The 24,315-nt window shown below is 40.1% G+C and overlaps 1 protein-coding gene across 8 annotated transcripts in view; it reads right to left on the bottom strand.

The window, feature by feature from the left end:
- myo18ab (myosin XVIIIA b) overlaps window positions 1–24,315 on the bottom strand; it is a 296,427-nt gene that overhangs the window by 45,002 nt on the left and 227,110 nt on the right. For all 8 annotated transcript variants that reach the window (XM_048612570.1, XM_048612572.1, XM_048612571.1 and 5 more), the window contains 3 exons: window positions 11,260–11,364; window positions 8,091–8,237; window positions 3,469–3,582 (listed from right to left, as the gene is read on the bottom strand). In XM_048612570.1, coding sequence (XP_048468527.1) covers window positions 3,469–3,582; window positions 8,091–8,237; window positions 11,260–11,364 — 366 coding nt within the window. The remainder of the gene's footprint in view (window positions 1–3,468; window positions 3,583–8,090; window positions 8,238–11,259; window positions 11,365–24,315) is intronic.

Raw genomic sequence — 24,315 nt, 5'->3', positions numbered from 1 at the left:
TACAAGTTCATTCTTTCATCTACTCTGTTTAAGAATTAGAAAACTATATATTATCACCTTATTGTTGAAATGTTGCATTGACAGTCAAGACATAGAATTTATCTTGAGCCTACAGCTGGACCAAAAAGCAAGTATTAAGCTGGAAGAAGGACATCCACAAGTTCGCTGACAACACCACCGTAGTGAGACGGATAGCTAACAATGATGAATCAAAATACAGAAGGGAGATAGAGGGCTTGGTGATGTGGTGCAATGAAAACAATCTGTTTCTCAACATCGGCAAAACTAAAGAACTGATCATTGACATCAGAAAGAAAGGAGGAGAACACGCTCCCATCTACATCTATGGAACGGAGTTTGGGAGAGTGAAGAGCATCAAGTTCCTCGGAATGATGATAACTGACGATAACCCACGTAAATGCGACAGTCCAGAAGGCACAACAATGCCTCTTCTTCCTCAGGTGACTCAGGAAACTTGGAATATCCATAAGGTCGCTCACCAACTTCTACAGATGCACCATTGAAAGCATGCTCTCTGGGTGCATAATGGCCTGCTATGGCAACTGCTCTGCCCAGGATAGCAAGAAACTACAGAACATGGTGTACACAGCCCAGACCTTTTCGGAAACCAACCTTCCATCCATGGACTCTATTTACACGGCTTGCTGCCACAGAAAGAGGACCAATGTCATTAAAGACCCATCGCAGCCTGGTAATGACCTCCTACAACCTCTTCTGTCAAGCAAAAGATACAGAAGCCTGAACACATGCACCAGCAGGTTCAGGAACAGCTTCTTTCTAGTCATTATTAAACTGTTGATAGAACTCTAGCCTCAAATAATGTAATCTGCAATGTAAACCGTATGCCTCAAAGTCTTTTTGATCTGTACATCCTTTGCTTGCTGTGATCTGCCTGTACGACTTATAAACAAAGCTCTTCATTCTATTTCAGTACACTGACAATAAAATCAATCACCAAAATCATTCAAATATGTTTGAAGTGAAGAGAAGAGTATGACAAGGCTTTGTACTGTGACTGACTTAATTAATTTGTACACAGAAAAAGAATATTCAAAGGTACTTCCATGGGCAAAAATTAGAGGCAATAAAATAAAACACTGCACAATGTTTGACAACAGTTATAATCCCAACTGATGGTAATTCTTCATAAAATAAATATAGATACTGAAATTTCTAAATAATGACTGAAAGAACAGCAGATGTTGGAAATCAAAAACAAAAACAGAAATTGCTGGAAAAGCTCAGCAGATCTGGCAGCATCTGTGGACAGAAATCAGAGTTAAGTTCTGCCCACATGACCTCATTCAAGGAACCTAAGATATCATTCCTCCTTACTGTAGTATTGACAGCTTAATCAAAACTGTGACACCACCTCCACTAAAGTTTCCAAAACCCAGAATATTGAGTTCTCTCTCTCTCTCAACTGTCACTGTGCAGTAGCAATATGTTATGGACCAGACCAAACACCCTTCAAATATATAAAAGATACCAATCCCCACCACTGCCTTCCTGCACTTACTTACATATCACCATTCCACCTACCTTCCCCAGCCCCACCCCTCTATTTATTTCAGAGCTCCCTTCCCCCTCCCCCATTTCTGAAGAAGGATCCCGACCCGAAATGTCAGCTTTCCAGCTCCTCTGATGCTGCCTGGCCTGCTGTGTTCCTCCAGCTCCACACGGTGTCATCTCTGACTCCAGCATAGGTAGTTCTTACTAGCCTAAACCATAACGTTTTCTTTTTTAAAGCCAAGTGTAAGGTGCTGTGTTCAGAGTTAATCCGATTGGTTACACTACTCAGCTTTAAGCAAAACACTTTATTCTTAATTCTGCAATTAAAATACAAACCAAAGAAAGAAGAAATGGTATAAATTTAACTCTATTGTAAAAGTTAACAGAATAATAAATTATTTAACTACTAAACAGCAACTGTTCTGATATAGCGAAGGCAAATTCAGTAAAATAGATTTTTCACATACAATGTTGCTCCAGTTTAGGAGGAAAGAACATCAAGACAAGATTCTGGCAGAGAGAGAGTACTCAAGGGTTTGGTATAAAAGTGAGAGATGTATGGCAGTTTCAAAACCCCAATAACTACTGAAAGCTAAACTAAAGCCCTGGTCATGTGGATGCATGACTCTACTCATTCATGCTATTTCTATTGTTCCAACTTTAAAACAACCCAAGGCCTCACAAGCTGTTTACTTTATTGGCCAGGAACAGACCACTCATCACATCTGTCTCAACTTCTAGTCACAGAAAAAAAACAGGAAAACAAATACACCTCTAAAATCATAGAATCGTCACATATTAAATCCCATGTGTTAAGCAAATCCCACAACCTATCTGCCATAGACGCAAGACTCCTTGCACTAAAATAAATGCCAGCCAGCATGATCATGCCCTTGTGCATTCACTGGACTATAATTTGCACTACTTTCTTGACTGGATTGGTTTCTCTTCTGTATATTTCTGCATAATCCCCTATTGTACCTATACTCAGCACGCCAATATCCTGCCAAATTAGTTTAATCCCCCACAAAGCACATTAGAAAATCTCCCCACAAGGATGTTGGCCCTGTTCCAATTCAGGTGCACCCAATTTGACTTGCACAATTTCTACCTTCCCCAGAAATGGCCCCAGTAATCCATGAACCTTCAGCCCTCCATTTTGCTCCAATTCTTCAACCGTGAATTTGTTCTATCCATTTTGTTTCAATGACTTCATTGTTATCATAATTTTAGAAAACAACACTGGGTAAGTCAGACTGGGCAACATTGGGTAACTTGACTTGATAGATCAGAAGTTCATTTTTTACAGTTGGTTACTGTGGCAGTTAATCACTGAACATATTTGCAGAGGTTTGTTAATGTTTTTTCACACAAGAACAGAAGCTTATTTCACAAAAAGACAGAACTATGAATAAACAGATAAAACAGTTTAGAAAGATCTTATCATCAGCAAAACAAAAGATTCAATCATTTTTCCAGCAACTTCCTTCACAGATACTCAATCCCAGTGATGTATCTTAGCTCTTTAATTTGACACTTAATTGATTCATTTTTGAAATGAGGACCTAGAAACTTATTTCCAGTTCTAATAGCCTAGACAACCTCTGCACAAACTCTCCCAGCTTGGAAAAATCACCTGCCCTTCTGCTGATATGAATTGCTCTTCTAATTTGAAATTGAGCTACTGGTGGCTGCTGACCATTTGTTTACCTGCATGTCATAAAACTCAGCATTGTGAACATCTCATCATTTACATTTACAGATATCTTACTGGTTATTTATTGACTACGGTCTCTTGGAAAGGGAGGTATTTAGTCCACAGCTTCAAATGATGTTCTGATCTCTTCAAAAACAAAACCTTCACAGAACTGAAATTACAAATCTATTTTACCTCTACTTTAAAATCCCCATTCCAAAATGCTTATCTGTACTTACTGAAACTTTGGCTTTAGAGGTATCTTCAATCTGAAGGTGCAGATCTTCCATTTCAACTTCCATGGCTTTTCGAGCTTTGACAGCTATAGCACAAGTGAACTCTGACTCTTCAAGCTAAAAATTGACAATAATTACAAAGAATGCAAAATGATTCAGTTGGATTAGGTAAAAGGTAAACTGTTTAAAAAAAAAAAGAACAACCTCTGAATTAAATGATAACAGTTGGTTACAGATAAGCCATTTTTATATAGAGTTTCTGAAACTTGTAGAATTGCTAATAGCCCAAAATCAATTAACAAATGCCATTATCATAAAATGAAGGTATTACTGGTGGGTGAGGTATATTTAGATTTACATAAGGGCCCAGACAAGATACCAGTAAACAAAATTAAAACACTTGGGATTGGAGGGTTGGGACATGGATGAAGAACTAGTTAATAAACAAAAATCAGAGAGCAGGAATAAATGGGTAATTTTCATGTTGACAGGCTGTCTGTTATAGGGTACCACAAGGATCATGTGTGGGTCCCAGCTAAATACAATAAGTACCAACGAGCTGGATGTGGTGATTAAATGTGATATTTCTAAGTTTTCAGCTGATATAAAGCTACGTGCGAGTGGGAGTTGTGAGGGGACATTGGATATGAAGGAATTTGAAGCGGCTAGCGAGTGTCCGTAAATTTAGCAGACAGAATACAATATGGAAATTGGCAGGAAAATCAAAAATATAAAGTTTCCTCGGTTATGAATCATTGAACATTAACATTTTGGTACAGCAAGTAATTAAAGCAAATAGGATGTTGGCCTTTATTACGAGGGGATCTGAGAATAGAATAAAAATGTCTGACTACAATTATACAGTGGCTTCATGAGACTACACCTAGAATATTCTGTGCAGTTCTTGTAGAGTTACCCAAGGAAAGATAAAATTGCTGTGGAGGGAATGTTAAAAAAAAATTCATCAAACTAGTTCCTGGGATGAAAACAGTGTCCTCTGAAGGAGGAATAAATAGAAGGGGCCTATATTCTCTGGAGTTAAAGAAAAATGAGAGGTAACCACATTCAAACATAAAAGCATCTTTGCAGGGATCAAGTGGGTAGAATCAGGAATGATGTTCCCTGTTCAAGAACTAGATGACAGTTGCAGGGTTGGTCCTTTTGGAATTCTGTTGCAAAAGAATTTCTTCATTCAGAGGGTGGCGAATCTTCACAATTCTCCGAGCCTACACAACCCTCAGGGGCAACCACTAAGTAACTTCAAGACAGTGATTAATAGATTTCTATGCAAAAATATCAAGGGATCAGAGGACAGTGTAAGATAACAGTTGAGATCGAAGATCAGCTACGATCTTGTTGAATGACAGAGCAGGTTCTGAGAGCAACATAATGTAATTAAGAAGTGTCTTCAGTATCAGAAGTATTTCTCTAGATTATTTTTGCTTTGCCTCATTTCCCCATTCTTTGGGAATACAATTATCTTGAATCATTAGAATAAGTGTATAAATCTCAGCATTGTGCTTTGGCACAGAGAATACCATTAATTAATCTTGCAGGCTTATTGTAAGAACACTATTGTTTGCAGATCTCATAAGACATCTCATCGTCCACGAACAAACTGTGAAAGCATGTGAGTTTTTCATTTGTTTCCTAAAGCATCATGAAAAAAAAAGATTGCTTAAAACATGAAGATAATCAACCCACTTGTATTCGGTACAGAAGCATACTGTTAAAAATAATTAAGTCATTTGAGCGAAAAATCTATTTGCTTTGATTGTATTTGGTGTAGCAAATACTTAGCTGTTCACAGAACTGGCTTGGACTAAAAAAAAGTCTTCTGTGGATTGTTCTTCCTTTTCATACATACCTCATTAAGGATTATTAAATCTTCCTCCATGGAGGGGCCAGCTCTTTTTAAAGATTTTTTGGCAGATCTTATGGTCTTAAATGACCACATCTTATTTCCTCAATATTCTGGTTGCCTTTTCATTGAAATTATAGCATACATGTGGAAAACTGTCAGAGAATCAATTTCAATGTATCCTTTAGGACACCAATTGTTTATTTTGGTAAATTTATCATTCACCTATCTACATACATCATATTCTACCAAAACATACTGGAGCTGTTGTTTAGAGGAGTTACAGAACATGTAACAATCAGAGAAAGAATCAAATCGGACATTATAGAGAGGAACATTGAGAATCTTGCATACTTGTATTTCAGAAAGGTATCAACTTGAGCCAAGTGATATTTAACATTCATACCACACAAGTGGCCATTTTCAACATGAAAGTCTGAGCACTTCTCCTTAACAAGCATCAGAGTTATCTTTGCTGAACCACTCCCATCAATCAATATCCTGGATTTATTGACCAGACAAAATTTAATTAATGAACCTCAAATTTTGTGGCACCCTGCATAAGCAGGGTATTCGCAGGCAATTACACAACACCTGTTATTCCAAAGCTTTTTCACTCGCTTCAAGACAGAAGTCAGGCATGTGATGGAATACGCACCACTTGCCTGGAGGAGTAGATCATCAGAAGCAATACTCTCCATTTGACTAGCACCTCATTCACCATCTTAAACACTCACTCCCTCCATCACTGGTACACAGTGGTTACAATGCGTATCATCTAAAGAGGCACTGAAGCAAATTATGAAAGCTTCTTTTAAATAACCTCCCAAACTTGCAGCCTCTATCACAAAGAGCGAGGGCAGGAGGCAGGCAGGAACACCATTATCTGAAAATTCCCCATTGAACTCCCATATATCACCATTCCTTCACTGTCGCTAGACCAAAATCCTAGAATTCCCTACGTAACAGTACCCACTGTGGAATGTAATTTGATCAGTACCTTTGCAAGGGAAGTTTTTTTGTTCACTCATGGAATGTGGGTTGTTGGCTGGCCAGCATTTATTGCCCATCCCTAGTTTCCCTTGAGAAAGTTGTGGTGAGGTGCCTTTTGAACCAGTGCTGTCCTGCCATTGGATGGGCAATAAATACTACGATACCAGCAATACCTGTATTGCTTGAGTTAATTTAAAAGAAGCAAATTCTACCACTTAACAGACCTCTGCTTATGTTATTTACAGTTAGGGAAATGTTGCAGGAAACCACATGCCCATTAGTTTAACATTTGGCACAGGGAAAATGTTAGAAGCTATTATTAAATGTGTCATAACAGGGTACTTGGAAAAATTCAAGGTAATCAAATAGATGGTTCTGTGAAAGGGAATTCACGTTCAACTAATTTATTGGAGTTCTTTGAAGAAGTAACATGCTCTGGATGAAGGGAAAGTAGTAGCTGTACTGGACATTGACATGATACCTTATTAAATGCCTACCTGAAATCTAAGGTTTTTGTGGAATATGAAGGCTCATGGTGTGGGGGAAACACTGGCAGTGATACAAGATTAGCAAGAAACCGAAAGTAAGCACAAATGTCTTTTTTCTTTGACTGGCAAGATGTGATAAGTGACATGCCACAGGGATCAGTGCTGGGACCTCAACTATTTACAATTCACATAAATTACTTGGATGACAGGACTAATGGTATGATTTTAAAACTTGCTGATGACACAAAGATGGGTGGGAAAATAAGTTGTGAAGAGGATATTCGGAGATTTCGAAGAGACAGATAGTTTAAGCGATTAGGCAAAGATCTGGAAAATGAGATATAATGTGGGAAAATGCAAAATTTTCCAGTTTGGCAGGAAGAATAAGACAGAAGCACATTATCTAAATGGTGAGAGATTGCAGAGATCTAATGTTAAGATGGATCTGAATGTCCTAGGACATTAATCACAAACTAGTGTTCAGATACAGCAGGTAATTAGGAAAGCTAATAGAATATTATCATTTATTGCCAGGGGAACAGAAAACAAAACCAGGGAGGTTATGTTTCAGTTATATAAGGTACTGGTGGGACCAATGTGGTGCACTGTGCATAGCACTGGTCTCCTTATTTAAGGAAGGATTTAAAATCTATTGGAAGCAGTTCAGAGAAGATTTAGCAGACTAATATCTGAAATGGACAGTCTGTCTTTTGAGGTAAGGTTAGACATGTTAGGCTTGTATGGACTGGAGTTGAGTAAGGTTGCTTGACTGAAGCGTAAGAACCGGAGGAGCTATGACATGATTGATGTGGAAAAGGTATTTATTCTTATGGGATTATCTAGAAATAGGGGTCACTGTTTAAAAATAAGTTGCCACCCAATTAAGATAGAGAAGAAGAAAAATGTTTTCTGCTTAGAGGGTTGAGTGTGTTTGGAACTCTTTTCCTTGAAAAAATGGTGTAAGCAGTGTCTTTGAATATTTTTAAGGCTGAGGTGGATAAAATATGGATGAACAAGAGGGGTGGTGAAAGGGTATTGGGAGAAGGCAGGAATGTGGAGTCAAAATTACAATCACATCAGCCATAATCTTATTAAATGGCAGAGCGGGCTCAACGAACCAAATGGGTTGTTTCTGCTCCTAAGTTTTCAACACTGGTTCATTTTACCTTGTTAACTTTAGGAACGATCTTCCACAAAAAAAAAAAGAGTAATATTGACCAACAATATTTTATAACTTTGAGAAACTGGAGCTTAAAGTGATGAAAAAGATAATGAAGCATTACCTGGTTTTTCAACTGTGCGATTTCCCGTTTGCTGGGTGCATTATTCTTGAAGTGATCCAGCATTATTTGTGCATCAGCTAGAAGGGCTTTTGTCCGTCGAAGATCCTTACGCAGTCTCTTTTCAGTTTCAAAATCTCGTTCACTAACCTAGTTTTTTAAAAAACAAATCAAGCTAGCAAAATCCTAGGAAAAGGCAGCAAATCGAGAGTTAAACTCCTTGCATCACCCTAAAAATATAAAGCTGATATCATGTTATTGTAAAATAGCTATACTAATGTTCTGTTTTCAGCAATTTAATAATGAACACCCCTCAAAAATGATTCATTCTAAACAGAACAAAGGGCACTACAGCACAGGTCATGCCCTTCAGTCCACCAAGACAACACTGACACATGATGCCTTTCTAAACTAAAAACCTTTTGCCTCTACACTGTCTCCCTCTATTCCCTGCCTATTCATATATTTATCAAGATGTCTCTTAAATGTTACTATTGTATCCACCTCCATTACCTCCTCTGGCAGCACATTTCAGGCACTTCCCAACCTCTGCGTATAAAATCTTCCTCTCATATCTCCTTTAAACTTTACCCCCTTTTACCTTAAAGCTACATCCACTACTATTTGGTATCTCTCCCCTGAGAAAAACACTCCAACTAACCATGCCTCTCATAAGTTTGAGAACTTCTATCAAATCGCCCCTCATCCTTTGATGTTCAAGTGAAAACAAACCAAGTTTGTCTAATCTCTCCTCATGGGTAACGCCCTCCAAACAAGGCAACATCCTGCTAAATAGTTTCTATACCCTCTCCAACGTTTACACATCCTTCTTGTAGTATAGCAACGAGAAAGGCACAGTATTCCAAATGCGGCCTAACTAAAGTGCTAAATAATTGCAACACGACTTGCCAATTTTTATACTCTTGTGCCCAAACTGATGGAGGCAAGCATGCCATATCAATTTGTGTTGCCACTTTTAGGGAACTGTGGACCTGTATGCCTGGAACCCTCTGTATGTTGATGCTACTAAGGGTTCCTCCTGCGTTAGATCTCCCAAAATGCATCACTTCACATCTGTCAGAATTAAACTCCACCCGTCATTTCTCCAGCCAAGATTCCAGCTAATCTATATCCGGTTTTATCCTCTGGCAATCCTCTTCAATATCCACAGCTCCCCCAAACTTTGTGTCACACGCAAACTTACTAATCAGGCAACCTACATTTGCTTCCAAATGATTTATACATATGACAAACAACAGGGTTTCCAGCACCAATACCTGTAGAACGCAAGTGTTCACATGTCTTCAATCGGAAGTTCACCTTTCCACTGCTACTCCCTGTCTTCTATGACTAAGCTAGCTCTGTATCCATCTTACCAGCTCACTGTAGATCCCATATGACCTCACCTCAAAAAGGTGGTGTAAGCATAGTCTTTGAATATTTTTAAGGCAGAGTGGATAAAGTATGGATGAACAAGTAATCCAGAGACCAAAGCCCTAGAGGTCTTGCTTTTCAACTTCCTACTTAACTCCTGAATCCCTTTGCAGGACATCATCTCTCTTTCTGCATATGTCGTTAGTACCAATACAGACCACAACCTCTGGCTGCTCACCCTCCCCTGTCAGAATATCCCGTGCCCGCTCAGAGACACCCTTAACCACGGAACCAAGGAGGCAAATTGAATTTTTATACATTGCCGTAAAATTGTAATCATACTTCTGGAATTTTAGAGCTTTTAACTATTGAAACTTACCTAAAACATAAATGGATTTAAAACATAACTGCATTTAAACTACCTTTCTCACAGTTTAAGCAAAATTTGATATGGAAGTGCCTTGTATGGCAACATGAGGTGGTCTTTCATCTATGAAAAATGGGAGTGTAGCTCCCTGAAAATGACACGGAATGACTTACCTCCCTGTTAACCCTGACCTTTTCTGAGATCTACTACTGGATGGCCAAAGTGCTCATACAAGTTACACAATGTGACAGTCAGAGACCAGTAGTGCAGGCAGCAGTGGACAGACCATGCTCTGGATAGTATCAGTTTAAAATCCAGCCAAAGGTGACTGTAGCAGATGACCATTAATCTATTTTTGTGAACCTGCCAGAAGAATGTTCCACCAGGATGCAGGAAAACAAAGTGGGCCATTGTCACACTGGATCCTATCAATGTGGTTGCTTGACATCCCAGAAGTGCACATGTAGTCTATGCACAAGCCAGCCCTTTTTATTTATCATGCATGCACAATTATGTGCAAACATTCAAAAGTGCCACACATTTGCCCACTAAAGACAAAAATTTAAAAGGTACATTGATTCCATCTTCTGAAAGAAGGAGTTGTCCCTTCATCTGGTCCAAAGCCTATTTGGCTTGCCTGTTATTGCACAGCGCTGAGCTGGTACCTTTCCCTGGGGTATTCTTTATTTCTTTCAAGGGAGATGGTCATTGCCAGCAAAGTCAGCAGATATCTATCTTTAAACATCCAAGAACTGAGTGGCTTGCTAGGTCATTTAAGAGGCAGCTAAGAGGTAACCACATTCTTGTGACTTGGGAAGTCACATTTGGTCAGACCAAGTAATAGGATATCTGTGAAGTGAATGGGATTTTACAACAATCAATGATATTTGTCATGTCACTATTAAAAGTCTAGCTTTATAGTCCAGATTTATTAATTGAATTTAAATTCTGCCAGCTATTGTGATGGGTAGGATTTGAACCCATGTCGCCAGAGCTTTAGCCTGGGCCAGGGACATTACTACTACTCTACTACCTTCCCTAATACATTTGCTCCCACCTCAGCTCCTTGACACTATAGTGTCAAGATCCTGCTTTCAAAGTGTACTGGGCCTCCTGCTGGGACTGATCAAAAGTCAATTCTGTTTGGGGATGAGTCTACTACAGTATATATTACAAGACACGTACTTTTTTTAAGAGTTGACTTAATTTTAGACACAAGAATGCATAGGAGGAAGCTATTAGAGCCAAAAGTCTGTGTTTTTGTTTATATACCAGAGGAACCAGTTAAAAAGGTCTGTTAAGGTCAATATCTTAATTAGTGAATACAAATATTGCTTTAGGTCATTCAAGAAGAAAAAAAAAAATCACAAAACTGTGTCCAGTTCTTCAATTACTAACGGACATCATTTTGCATCCTTTTCTAAACATTACCTGCTCACTGACTGTAGACAGTTTGTTCTCCAGATCTCTCTTCTCTCTCAGAATTTTCTGTTTCTCATCATATTCTTCTTCCAACTGCAGCTCAAATTGTTTTAACTGATAAAAGAAACATAAGCACAACAATATTAGAATTCAAGCTTTCATAATTGATTTTTCAAGTAAACAAATAAGATTTTATTCAACTTATTTATAGGCTTATTTAATGTAAAGCAACACAAAGGCTGATGTTGCACTTTAACCATCAGTTATCCAAATATCTACTCTAATCTTCATAAAAGAGTGTTCGGTACGAAATGGACTTGCCCTTGACATCAAAGCAGCATTTGGCTAACGTGGCTTTTAGGAGCCTGTGTAAAATTAGATGCAATGTGAATTGGGGAAGAAAAAAAATGTGTCCCATTGGGTTGGAGCCACACCCAACACAAAGGATGATGATAATGGTTGTTAGAGGTCGATCAGCTTATTTCCAAGCACATCACTGTTGGAGTTCCTTAAAATAGTTCCCTTGGCCTAATCATTTGCTGGTGCTGTATTGATTACCTTGCCTTCATCATAAGGTTAGAGGTTGGAATGTTGATGATTGCAAATGTTCAGTACCATTTGCAACTACTTACCATTTGGACTTGGAACTACACTGCAGTTTCTTCGTTGTTGCCTGGTCAAAATCCTGGAACCCCTTCCTAGCAGCCTCAAGGTGTACCTTTACTACATGCTCTGGAGTGTTTCAGCACAACAGCTCACAACCAACCTCGCAAGGCCAATTAGTAATGCTGGCCATGTCACCATTTGCTGGTATCAATGAAAGAATTTAAATATTGCCGTCCAAACAACATGCATCAACTTAACAGGAAACTAATTTCAATCCAACATATGGTCTAACTAGTTCAAACTTTTTAACAGCATATTCTGGACTTCATTCCAGATCTAATCCGATAAGCAGAGATGTATTATTTCATTGGATGCAGGAATGAAACAAGGCAAATAGCTTGTGAAAGGAGATGACAGTTAATAAGAATTCAAAATGATAAGTAATCAAATATCAAGCTGTTAGCAAAAGGAAAAGTTCAGTGAGTTGAGAGATCTGGCAAAATGTAACTTCACAGAAAAGGTAGAAAACAGGCTAACTGAAGGGAAGGATTTTTAAAACCAAGATGAATAGGGTCTCTTTAATTCTTTGAAGAGGTGACCAAACATGTGGATGAAGGTAGAGCAGTGGATGTGGTGTACATGGATTTAAATAAGGCGTTTGATAAGGTTCCCCACGGTAGGTTCATGCAGAAGGTAAGGAGGCATGGGATAGGGGGAAATGTGGCAGATTGGATTCAGAATTGGCTGACCCTTAGAAGACAAAGAGTGGTAGTGGATGGAAAATATTCAACATGGTGCTCAGTAACGAGTGGTGTACCACAAGGATCTGTTCTGGGTCCTCTTCTATTTGTGATTTTTGTAAATGATTTGGATGTAGGAGTGGAAGGGTGAATTAGTAAATTCGCGGACGATACGAAGGTGGGTCGAGTTGTGGATAGTGCGGAGGGCTGTTCTAGGTTACAAAGGGACATTGATAGGATGCAGAGCTGGGCTGAAAGTGGCAGATGGAGTTTAACCCTGAAAAGTGTGAGGTGATTCATTTTGGAAGGATGAACTTGAAAGCAGAATACAGGGTTAATGGAAAGATTCTTGGCAGTGTGGAGGAGCAGAGGGATCTTGGGGTTCATGTCCACAGTTCCCTGAAAGCTGCCACCCAGGTGGATAGAATTGTTAAGAAATTGTTATGGTGTGTTAGCTTTCATTAATAGAAGAATTGAATTCATGAGCCGTGAAGTTATGCTCCAACTATACAAAACCCTGGTTAGGCCACATCTGGAGTACTGAGTCCAGTTCTGGTCGCCTCATTACAGGAAAGATGTGGAAGCATTGGAAAAGGCGCAGAGGAGATTTACTAGGATGTTGCCTGGAATAGAGGGAAGGTCTTACGAAGAAAGGTTGAGAGCGCTTTGGCTTTTCTCTTTAGAACGACGAAGGATGAGAGGTGACTGGATAGAGATGTACAAAACGATCAGAGGTATAGATAGAGTGGACAGCCAGAGACATTTTCTTAGGGTGGAGGTAGCTATTACGGGGGGACATAGTTTTAAAGGGAGTGGAGGTAGATATAGGGGAGACGTCAGAGGTAGGTTCTTTATTCAGAGTGTGGTAGGGGCGTGGAATGCATTGCCGGAGAGGGTAGTAGAGTCGGCCTCATTGGGGTATTTATGCGGCTATTGGATAGGCATATGGATGATAGTACAAGGTAGAGGTGGAAGTTAGATAGACCTTAGGTTTAGGGTAAAAGTTTGGCACAACATCGTGGGCCAAAGGGCCTGTACTGTGCTATACTGTTCTATGTTCTAGTACAAAGTAAATATAATTCTCAGGTAAAAAGTGGGTGAAAACGAAATTCCTTATAATAACAGACACTGTAATACAATAAGGGAATGTTGTAGATGCAGTACATTAGACATGGATAGAAGGTACAATTTAATATGGGCAAGCGTGAAGCAAATGTTTTTGGAGAACTGAGATCTGAAATATATCTTTCCCTAAAATACAAGTGAAAGTAAATAAAGACGTTAGAAAGGTCAACTGTAAATGAGGTTTTTAATTAACTGTTACAAAAGCAAAGAATAAGTTATAGTTTTGTACAAAACGTTGCCTTAGCTACAGTTAAAGTACTAAGTGTGGCTTTGGGCACCTTTTATAAAAAGGATGTTAGAGGCATTTAGAAAATATATTATAAATTCACTTAAATAATGTCAAGAATAAGAAACTTGATACTGAACCTGTTTCTACTACAGCAGAAAATGTTTGAGGTTCTTAGAAATGGCGTTTTATTAAAAAGACCAACAGTAAAGTACAAGGATAAGCACATTGGTCTCGAGAGTTATTCAACTTAAATTTTGGCTTTGAGCTCAGGAAAAATTGGCCTGTGCAAAGGTTTGTTGGAACATTGAATTCTTTGTTAAAGGCAGTTGTTGAGGTAGAAACACAAGGTAATTTAAGGGACAGTTTTTTCTAAATTCTTTCACGGAATATGGTTGTCATCGGCAACAATTGCCATTTGTTGCCCATCACCAATTACCCTTGAACTGTGTGGCTTGCTAAGCCATTCTGGAGGGGAGACAAAAATCAACCACATTGCTGTGGGCCTGAAGACATGTTTAGGCCGGACCAGGTAAAGATGGCAGATTTCCTTCCCTAAAGGATGTTTGGCAACTGTTGATGATAGTTGCCACCATTACTGTAACTAGCTTTGAATTCCAGATTTATTATTTGATTTTAAACCTCACCAGTTGACATAGATGAATTTCAATCCATGCCCCGAGGACATTAGCCCAAGCCTCTGGATTACTAGTTCAGAAAAATTACCAGCACACCACAAACTTCCTGAATATTTGAACCAGATGATACATGAAAACAATGGGATTAGATTTGGAATTTCCAGATAAGCTAGCAGAGATGTAATGTGCTAAATAGGCTACTTCTAAATCAGTGATATCCAATATCCTTGCAATTTTCCACACGGGTGAATCAACCGCAGACATGTACTGAATTGATGCCAGCATTTTCAAAGCCACATATTACTGAACTGTGTTACAATTACAGTAAAGCATGAGTATAGACTTCACTTGGTTGATGTCTTTGATATCTGATTCTTTCATGCTCGATTAGATATAATCATATTTTTTGTTAGATAAGAGTCATGTTTTGTTCAGATCACAACTATGTTTAGCAGAATATAGTTCAGTTGCCAGGTTTCTAGTAACCTGGAAGCTGAAGGGCCATTTTATCAATCAGACAAGAAAAATAAACAGTGATTTATTAATGTCTCTGTTTCAGTTCTCTCTGAATGCTGCTAAATGAAGAGGCATATAGATCTGCAGAACTCCATTGAGAAGCACTACAAATGCAGGACAAGTCATTGAAAGGACAGAGATAACAAAGTGAGGAACACAGCAGGCCAGGCAGTATCAGAGGAACAGGAAAGTTGACGTTTCGGGTCGGGACCCCTCTTCAGAAATGGGGAGGGGGAAGGGAGCTCAACACAACCTGTCCATCTTCTCTCCCACCGATCCGCCACTCCCACCTCACTGACCAATCCTGACCACTGCCTACATGCACTCACCTATCACCATCCCACCCACCTTCCCCAGCCCCAGCCCCACCCCCACCCCTCCTCTCTCTATTTATTGCTGAGCTCCCCTCCCCCTCCCTATTTCCGAAGAAGGGACCCAATCTGAAATGTGAACTTTCCTGCTCCTCTGATGCCGCCTGGCCTGCTGTGTTCCTCCAGCTCCACACTTTGTCGTCTCGGACTCCAGCACCTGCAGTTTTTGCTATCTCATTGGAAGGACAGGTCTCTTGGGGAACCTAATGACATGAAGGTTACCTAAAAAAGCGATCTGTTTTGTAGGTAGTTGGTGTTTTAGGACTGATGTCCTAGGGGGAGTGTTTGCTACAGCAGTTAGGGAGGGTTTAAACTAATATGCCAGGGGGATGGGAACCTATGTAAAGAGTTAGAGAAGAAGGCAGCAAGGACAAAAACAAAAGCTAGAAAAGGGAATAAGAAGAGTGATAGGCTGAGAAGCCAAGGACAAGATTCAAACAGGGCTATTGAAAAAAATAAGGAGGCGGCAAACACTGTCAGAAGGACAAGCTTAAAGGCTTTGTGCCTTAATGCTGGGAGCATCTGCAATAAAGTGGATGAACTAATCATGCAGATAGATGTAAACGGGTACAATACATTTGGGATTATGGAGACATGGCTGCAGGGTGACCGGAGATGGGAACTGAATGTCCCAGGGTATTCAATATTTAGGAAGGACATGCAAAAAGGAAAAGGTGGCAGTGTAGCATTGCTGTTTAAAAGAGGAAATTAACACAATAGTGAGAAAGGATATTAGCTCCAACAATGTGAAGTCTGCATAGGTTGAGTTGAGAAATACCAAGGGGAAAAAACATTAGTAGGTATCATATACAGACCCCCAAACTGCAGTGGCGATGTCGAGAATGGCATTAAACAGGAAATTCGAGATGCCTGTGATAAGGGAATATCAGTGATCGTGGGTGATTTTAATCTGCACACAGATTAGGCAAATCAAATTAGCCACAATGCCACAGAGGAGGAATTCCTGGAGTGTACACAGGATGGTTTTCTCGACCAATATGTGGAGGAGCCAACTAGACAGCAGGTCATCTTAGACTGGGTACTGTGTAATGAGAAGGGAATCATTGCCAATCTAGCTGTGCGAGACCCCTTGGGGAAGAGCGACCATAACATGATAGAATTTTTTATCAAGATGGAGAGGGAGGTTGTTGATTTGGAGACTAAGGTGCTGAACCCTAATAAAGGAAACTATAAGGATATGAGGCATGAGGTGGCCTTGATAGCTTGAGGAGAGTTACTTACAGGGCTGACAGTGGATAGACTTTAGCAAACATTCAAGGAATGCATCGGGGAACTGCAACAACTGTTCATCCCTGTGTCGCAAAACCAAAATGGGTAAGAGGGCCAATCCATAGCTTACAAAGGAAATAACAAATAGTATCCTTTCCAAGGAAGAAGTATACAGATTGGCCAAGAAAAATAATAAATCCGAGGATTGGGAGCAGTTTAGAATTCAGCAAAGAAGGTCCAAGGGATTGATTAAGAAGGGGAAAATACAGTACGCAAGTAAGCTTGCAGGGAATATAAAGACTGACACTAAGAGTTTCTATAGGTATGTGAAGAGAAAGAGATCGGTAAAGACCAATGTAGGTCCCTTATAGGCAGAAACAGGGGAATGTATAATAGGGGACAAAGAAATGGCTGAGGAACTGAATACATACTTTGGTTCTGTCTTCACAAAAGACAGCACAAATCAGATACCAGAATTGTTGGAGGAGGCAAGATTTAGTGACAGGGAAGAGCTGGGAGAGATCAATATTAATAGAGAAATGGTGCTGGAAAATAGCTGGCATTGAAGGCAGATAAATTCACAGGGCCTGACAATCCACATCCCAGAGTACTTAAGGAAGTAGCTCTAGAAATAGTGGATGCATCAGTGGTCATCTTCCAGGATTCTATAGACTCTGGAACAGTCCCTGCAGATTGGAGGGTGACTAATGTCACTCCAATATTCAAAAAGGGAGGTAGTGAGAAAACAGGGAATTATAGACTGGTGAGTCTAACATCGGTCGTGGGGAAAATTCTCGAATCCATTGTCAAGGATTTTATAGCAGACCATTTAGAAAGCAGTGGCAGGATAAGACAGAGTCAGCATGGATTTATGAAGGGGAAATCATGCTTGAAAAGTCTGTTGGAATTCTATGAAGATGCAACTAGTAGAGTTGACAAGGGGGAGCCATTCGATATACTATATGTGGACTTTCAGAAAGCATTTGACAAAGTCTCACGTAAGAGATTAATGTGCAAGATTAAGCGTGTGGGATTTGGGGGAAATGTACTGAGACGGATAGGAAACTGGGTGGAGGAAACAAAGAGTAGGAATTAATGGATCCAAGTTTGCAGATGATGCCAAGTTGGGTGAGAGGGTGAACTGAGACGTGGATGCAGAGATCCTTCAGCACGATTTGAACAGGTTGGGTAAGTGGGCAAATCAATGGCAGATGCAGTATAATTTGGATAAATGAGAGGTCATTCACTTTGGAAGCAAAAACAAGAAGGCAGATTACTAACTGAACGGCTGTAAATTGGGAGAGGGGAGTGTGCAGAGGGACCCGGGTGTCCTTGTGCACCAGTTGCTGAAGGTAAGCATGCAGGTGCAGCAGGCGGAAAGAAGGCAAATGGTATGGTGGCCTTCATTGCGAGAGGTTTCAAGTACAGAAGCTGAAATGTGTTGTTGCAGTTGTATAGGGCCTTGGTGAGACCACACCTGGAACAGTGTGTGCAGTTTTGGTCTCCTTTTCAGAAGAAGGATGCTCTTGCTCTCATGGGAGTGCAGCGAAGGTTTACTAGGCTGATTCCGGGGATGGCGGGTCTGATACATGAGGAGAGATTGATTAGGTTGGAGTCAACACAGAGTAGAGCTGGAGGAACATAGCAGGCCAGACAGCAAAAGAGGAGTAGGAAAGTTGACGTTTCGGGTCAGTATCCTTCTTCAGGTTGGGATTGTTTTTGTTGGAGTTCAGATGAATGAGGCAGGATCTCGGAGACTTATAAAATTCTAAAAGGACTGGACTGGGTAGGTGCAGGGAGGATGTTCCTGATGGTAGGTGTGTCCAGACCCAGGGGTCACAGTATGAGGATTTGGGGTAGACGATTTGGGATGGAGATGAGGAAACATTCACCCAAACAGTGGTGAGCCCATGGAATTCATTACCACAGGAAGTAGTTATGCCAAAACACTGAATGTATTCAAGAGGTGACTAGATATAGCACTTGAGGCAAATGGGATCAAGGATAATGGAGAGAAAGCAGGATTAGGCTACTGCGTTGGACGATCAGCCATGATTGTAAAGAATAGTGGAGCAGGCTCGAAGGGCCAAATGGCCTCTTCCTGCTCCTATCTTCTATGTTTCTATGCAAAACAATTGAGGTGAGAGTGATAGACATAGCTGTTAATAACAGATGAAGTGTTCAGTTTTGACAAGGAGGGGTGCCATAGCAACATCAAAATTTCTTTGGCTTACAACTTATACATAGGTTGAAACAGGAGATTATAAGGAATAGGACACTACTGTTATGAAAGAAGAAATGACAGGGGTATGATCAAGAGCCAAAGGCCATAAATGTCCAGGGCTCTGTTCAAAGAAATAGCTGGTGAAAGGTAAAAGGCAAAGCAACAGAGCACAGAGGGAACAGATGGAGACATGTTGATCCTTTTCGCTTCCTGAGGTTCCTAATATATTCAACGCTGACTGGAAGATAGCTTGTTCTTGAAAAGCCTTTTTTCCCCCCCAAGTAAACAAAAGCATTATCGGAAAAGAACACTTCAGTTGACAGATTGTCATCTCTTTTTCAAAGTGTATTCAGCAGGCTTCCTTAGTTGGATTGCAGCAACTATTTGAAGCTACTCTCCTGTTTCTGGCAACAAGTGTATCAGTCTTGGTTGCTGATCGTTTCAAGTCTCAAAACTACTTTCCATAATTGAGCATTTGTTTTATTAATATTGCATATATTTTGTATCACATAGTGACTATGGCGAGCTAACTGCTGCACGTTTTGCAAGCATTGTTGTCCAGTTGATTTTCAATGTCCAAATAATAAATTATGCTTCTTACCACTCATAAGGTTTGGCATATTTGTCAATGCTATTCTCCTACATGGCTCTCCAACCCTCACATGGTTTCACTCTTACCATTTCAAAATAGCTGACACCTCTCCAGCAATGTTTCTTTCTATCCTCCCCTGCACCATCCCCATAGTCACCACTGTGCTTAATTTCCTTCTTCTCCTTATCTAAATATTGCCCCTCAGTGACAGCTCCACAAATATACAATCAACTTCTATATCTACGCTAATGACACAGGTTCTATTTTCCCGCAATGCCTGCATGTGGGAGGCCTGCTTGCCCAAGTTCCAGGGTTGGATGAATCACAACTACCTCCAGCAATACCAGAGTTTTCCATCATGTGTCTCCTATGTCTTGGAATTCTCTCCCTTAACTTACCTCATTTTGAAGAAGTTTCAAAATCTCTCGCTGAGTAAGCTTTATGGCAACACCACTAACTTCTCCCTTGCTACTTCATCTACCTTGGAATGCTCTTCAGTACAAGTACTATGTAAATACAAACAATTATTATGGATTAAAACTGCCCACACTATCAAGGCCATGAAGAACCACACCACAACTAGTGAATAGCTATGAATGTTTAAAGAGAGTTACATTAAAAAATAATTGTCATGTGGCCATACAGAACCTGAGTATTTCTGGAAAAAGACGCATTTTGTCAAAGCATTTCTTCTTGCACTCATTAGGATATCAATTTATGTGGATAACCAGCATTTATACTGCACAAGAGAGTACTGATTGATTGGCAAGTGAACCCTGATTGGTAGAAGCAGTGTCAATGGAGAATACACTCTGCCTGAGTGCAAGACAGAAAGCATTGAAAACAATGTCTTCTTAAGCAAAGAATTATGTATTTTAATACACCTTCGCAGTTCTCTTCAAAGTAATCACATCTGCTTTTATCAACACAATGAACTAACAATCTTGGCAGATTATCTATCAAATAAAAGCAAACTAAGTTTACATTATTGCAACAAACATACATATTTAAGAAAGGTTACCAAATGAGTAAAAATAATTTTCAATTTTGCAAATGACTGCATATTGTATTGATATCGCTATGTATCAACAGCAACAATGCAGTACCCATGACATCGGAAAGTTCAACATTTCTCTCTTGTTCTCCTCTCCCTTAATTGACCATGGCTTCCCTTGATAAAGTGCTCCACTAGCAAGCCCAGGAGCTGACACTAAGCTAACAAACACTAAGCAATATGCATAAAGTCTTTGGGGATCTCATCGCCAAATGATCTTGTGCCTGGTTTACTGGATAATGCAATGTGACGGGAGAAGTTGCTGGAGGTCAGAGAATTAGTCAACCAATATTAACTAATTCCTGAAAAGAATCAATAAATCAAGCTCGCTCTGCTGTGAAAATCATTAGGCTTTCTCAATTTATGCGTAAGCTAAATAACGGTTGTTCACAAAAAGCAGCATTTTGAGAATTCTTCTAAATCTGTTAACAGTAACAAAGGGATAAAATGAACTTTATGCAAATAAAAGGGAGATTCAAAATAAAGTATTTCTGCTATAAAGTAATTAAAAAGTATCGTGACTTGCTATAGAAATAGAAACCATAGGAAGAATTTGTTCTGAACACTGGTTAGATTTTTGTAAAATAAAACAAAATATCACAAAAGCCTCCATTAGCAAAGAGTCATACAGCATGGAAACAGACGCTTCGGTCCAACTCGCCCATGCCGACTAAGTTTTCCAAACTAAAGTAGTCCCATTTGCCTGCATTTGGCCCATATCCTTCTAAAACTTTCCTATTCATGTGCCTGTATAAATGTCTTTTAAATGTTGTAACTATACCTGCATCTACCACTTCCTCTGGCAGTTCACTTCACATATGAACCATCCTCCATGTGAAAGAATTGCCCCTCAGGTCTCTCTTAAATCTTTCTCTTTTCACTTTAAAATTATGTCCTCTAGTTATGAACTCCTCAACCCTAGGGATATAACGCTGCACAGTTATTCCAAAAAAATGCTAAATTGCATTCAGTGGCTCTCATTTAAAACTGCAACAAAAAAAAACATAGTCTGATTTCACCTTAGGTTAACACTAACAACTGTTCACACCAAGACCATAAGATATAAGAGCAGAATTAGGCCATTTGGCCAATGAATCTTATCAGCTATGATCAAATGGCGCAGATGTTTTCCAAACTCATTCTCCTGCCTTCTCGCCATAACCGTTGATCCCCTTACTAAACAAGAACCTATCTCTCTCCATCTTAAAAATGCTCAATGACTTGGCCTCCACAGCCTTCTGCAACAATGAGTTCCACAGATTCACCACCCTCTGACCAAAGAAAGTCCTCCTCATCTCAGTTCTAAAGGATCATCCCTGCACTCTAAGGCTGTGCCCTTGGTTCCTAGTCTCTCCTAATAAGGAAGCTAGAGAACCTGTAGAAATAAATAGTGATATCTTGAGAAGTGTCCATATTACGGAGGTGATGCGTCTTAAAACTCATAAAAGTGCATCCCAGAACTTTGTGGGAAGCGAGGGAAGCGATTGCTGGGCGCCTTGCTGAGATATTTGTATCATTGCTAGCCACTGGCAAGGTGCTAGAAGACTGGAGGTGGTTAATGTGGTGCCATTGATTTAAGAAAGGTGGTAAGGAAAAGCCAGAGAACTATAAATAGGTGATCCTGACATCAGTGGTGAGTAAGTCATTGAAGGGGATTCTGAGGAACAGGATTTACATCTACTTGGAAAAGCAAGGACTGATTAGGGATGGTCAACATAGCTTTGTGCGTGGGAAATTGTGTCCAACTAACTTGACTGAAGTTTTTGAAGGAGTGACAAAGAAGACTGATGAAGGCACAATGGTGGACATTCTCTATATGGATGTCAGCAAGGCATTAAACAAGGTTCCACACGACAAGGTGGTTAGTAAGGGTTACATGGAATCCAGGGAGAGTTAGCCATTTGGATACAAAATTGACTTGAAGGCAGGAGTCAGAGGGTGGTGGAAGAGGGTTTTTTTTTTGGACTGGAGACCGGTGACCAGCGGTCAGCGGTGTGCCACAAGGATCAGTGTTGGGCTCACTGCTTTTTGTTATTTTAAGTAAATGATTTGGATGTGAATATCGGAGGAATGGTTAGTAAGTTTGCAGATGACATCAAAATTGGTGGTGTAGTGGATAGTGAAGGTGGTTATTTCAGGGTCCAAGTGGACCTTGATCAGATGTGCCAGGGAGTGGCAGATGCAGTATACTTTAGATAACTGTGAGGTGTTGCACTTTGGTAAGGGAAATCAGGGCAGGACTTGTACAGTTATTGGTAGGGCCCTATGGAGTGTTGCTGAACAAAGAGACCTTAGGGTGCAGCTTCATAGTTCTTCGAAGGTGGAGTCACAAATAAACAGAATAGTGAAGGCAGCATTTGGGACGCTTGCCTTTATTGGTCAGTGCATGGAGTATAGGAGTGACATGTTGCAGCTATATAGGACATTGGTTAGGCCAGTTGTGGAATACTGTGTTCAATTTTGGTCTCTATGCTATAAGGAAGATGTTGTTAAACACAAAAGGGTTCTGAAAAGATTTACAAGGATGTTGTTGGGGCTGGACGGCGGTTTGAGCTATAGGGAGGGGCTGTACAGGCTGTGGTTGTGTTCTACACCAACCTCTTCAACCACTGAATAGGCTGGAGCTTTTTTCCCTGGAGGGTCAGACATTGAGGGGCTTACAACATTTAAAAGGCATCTGGAAGGGTACACGAATTGGAAGACTTGAGGTTTATCGGACACCCCAAATGCTGGCAAATGGGACTAGATTAATTTAGGACATCTGGTCAGCATGCATGGGTTGGACTGGAGAGTCTGTTTTCGTGTTGTACATCTCTTTGACACTAGGGGAAATATCTTCTCCAAAACCACTCTATCCAGACCTTTCAGTGTTCTCTAAGTTTTAGTGAGAAACTCATCATTTTAAACTTCATTGAGTGCAGACACAGAGTCTTCAACTTGTCTTCATATGACAAGCCATTCATCACAAGGATCATCGTTATAAACCTCCTCTGGACCCCTCCAAGGGCAGCTCATTCTTTCTTAAATGCAGGACCCAAAACTACTAACAATATTCCAAATGCAGTCTGACCAAAGCCTTTTACAGACTCAGCAATACATCCCTGTTCTTGTATTCTAGCCCACTCAAAATGAGTGCTAACATTTCATTTGCCTTCCTAAGTGCCAAATGAACCTGCATGCTGCGCTTAAGAGAATACTGAATTAGGACTCCCAAGTCACTTTGTGCTTCAGGTTTCTGAAGCCTTTCCCATTTAGAAAATGCCTCTATCCTTCCTATCAAAGTGCATAATATTACACTTTCCCACATTGTAGGGAAATCCAAATATAGAAATATATAGAAATCCAAATATATCATGTTCAGTGGCACTCCTTTGTCTAAATTGCTGTTACCTCCTCAAAGAATTCTCACAGATTTGTCAGGCATGACTTCCCATTGACAATGCCGTGCTGACTCAGCCCTATTTTTACAATGCATTTTTAAGTACTCGCAATTTCAACCTTAATAGTGGACTTTAAAATCTTATCAATGACCAAGGTCAGGCTAACCAGCCTTCGACCTCCATCCCACCTTAAACAGGGGTGTTACATTGGCCATTTTCCAGTCTTCTGGGACTCTCCCTGACTCCAGTGATTCCTGAAAGATCATCGCCAACGCCTCCACAATCTCCTCAGCTATCTCCTTCAAAACCCTGGGGTGTAGTCTGTCTGGTCCGAGTGATTTTCCCACCTTCAGATCTTTCAGC

Source organism: Rhincodon typus, chromosome 26 (genome assembly GCF_021869965.1).
Source record: "Rhincodon typus isolate 14 chromosome 26, sRhiTyp1.1, whole genome shotgun sequence".
NCBI lineage: Eukaryota > Metazoa > Chordata > Chondrichthyes > Orectolobiformes > Rhincodontidae > Rhincodon > Rhincodon typus.
The sequence above is the reverse complement of the archived record's forward strand: the minus strand, read 5'-3'. Positions and strand labels throughout refer to the sequence as shown.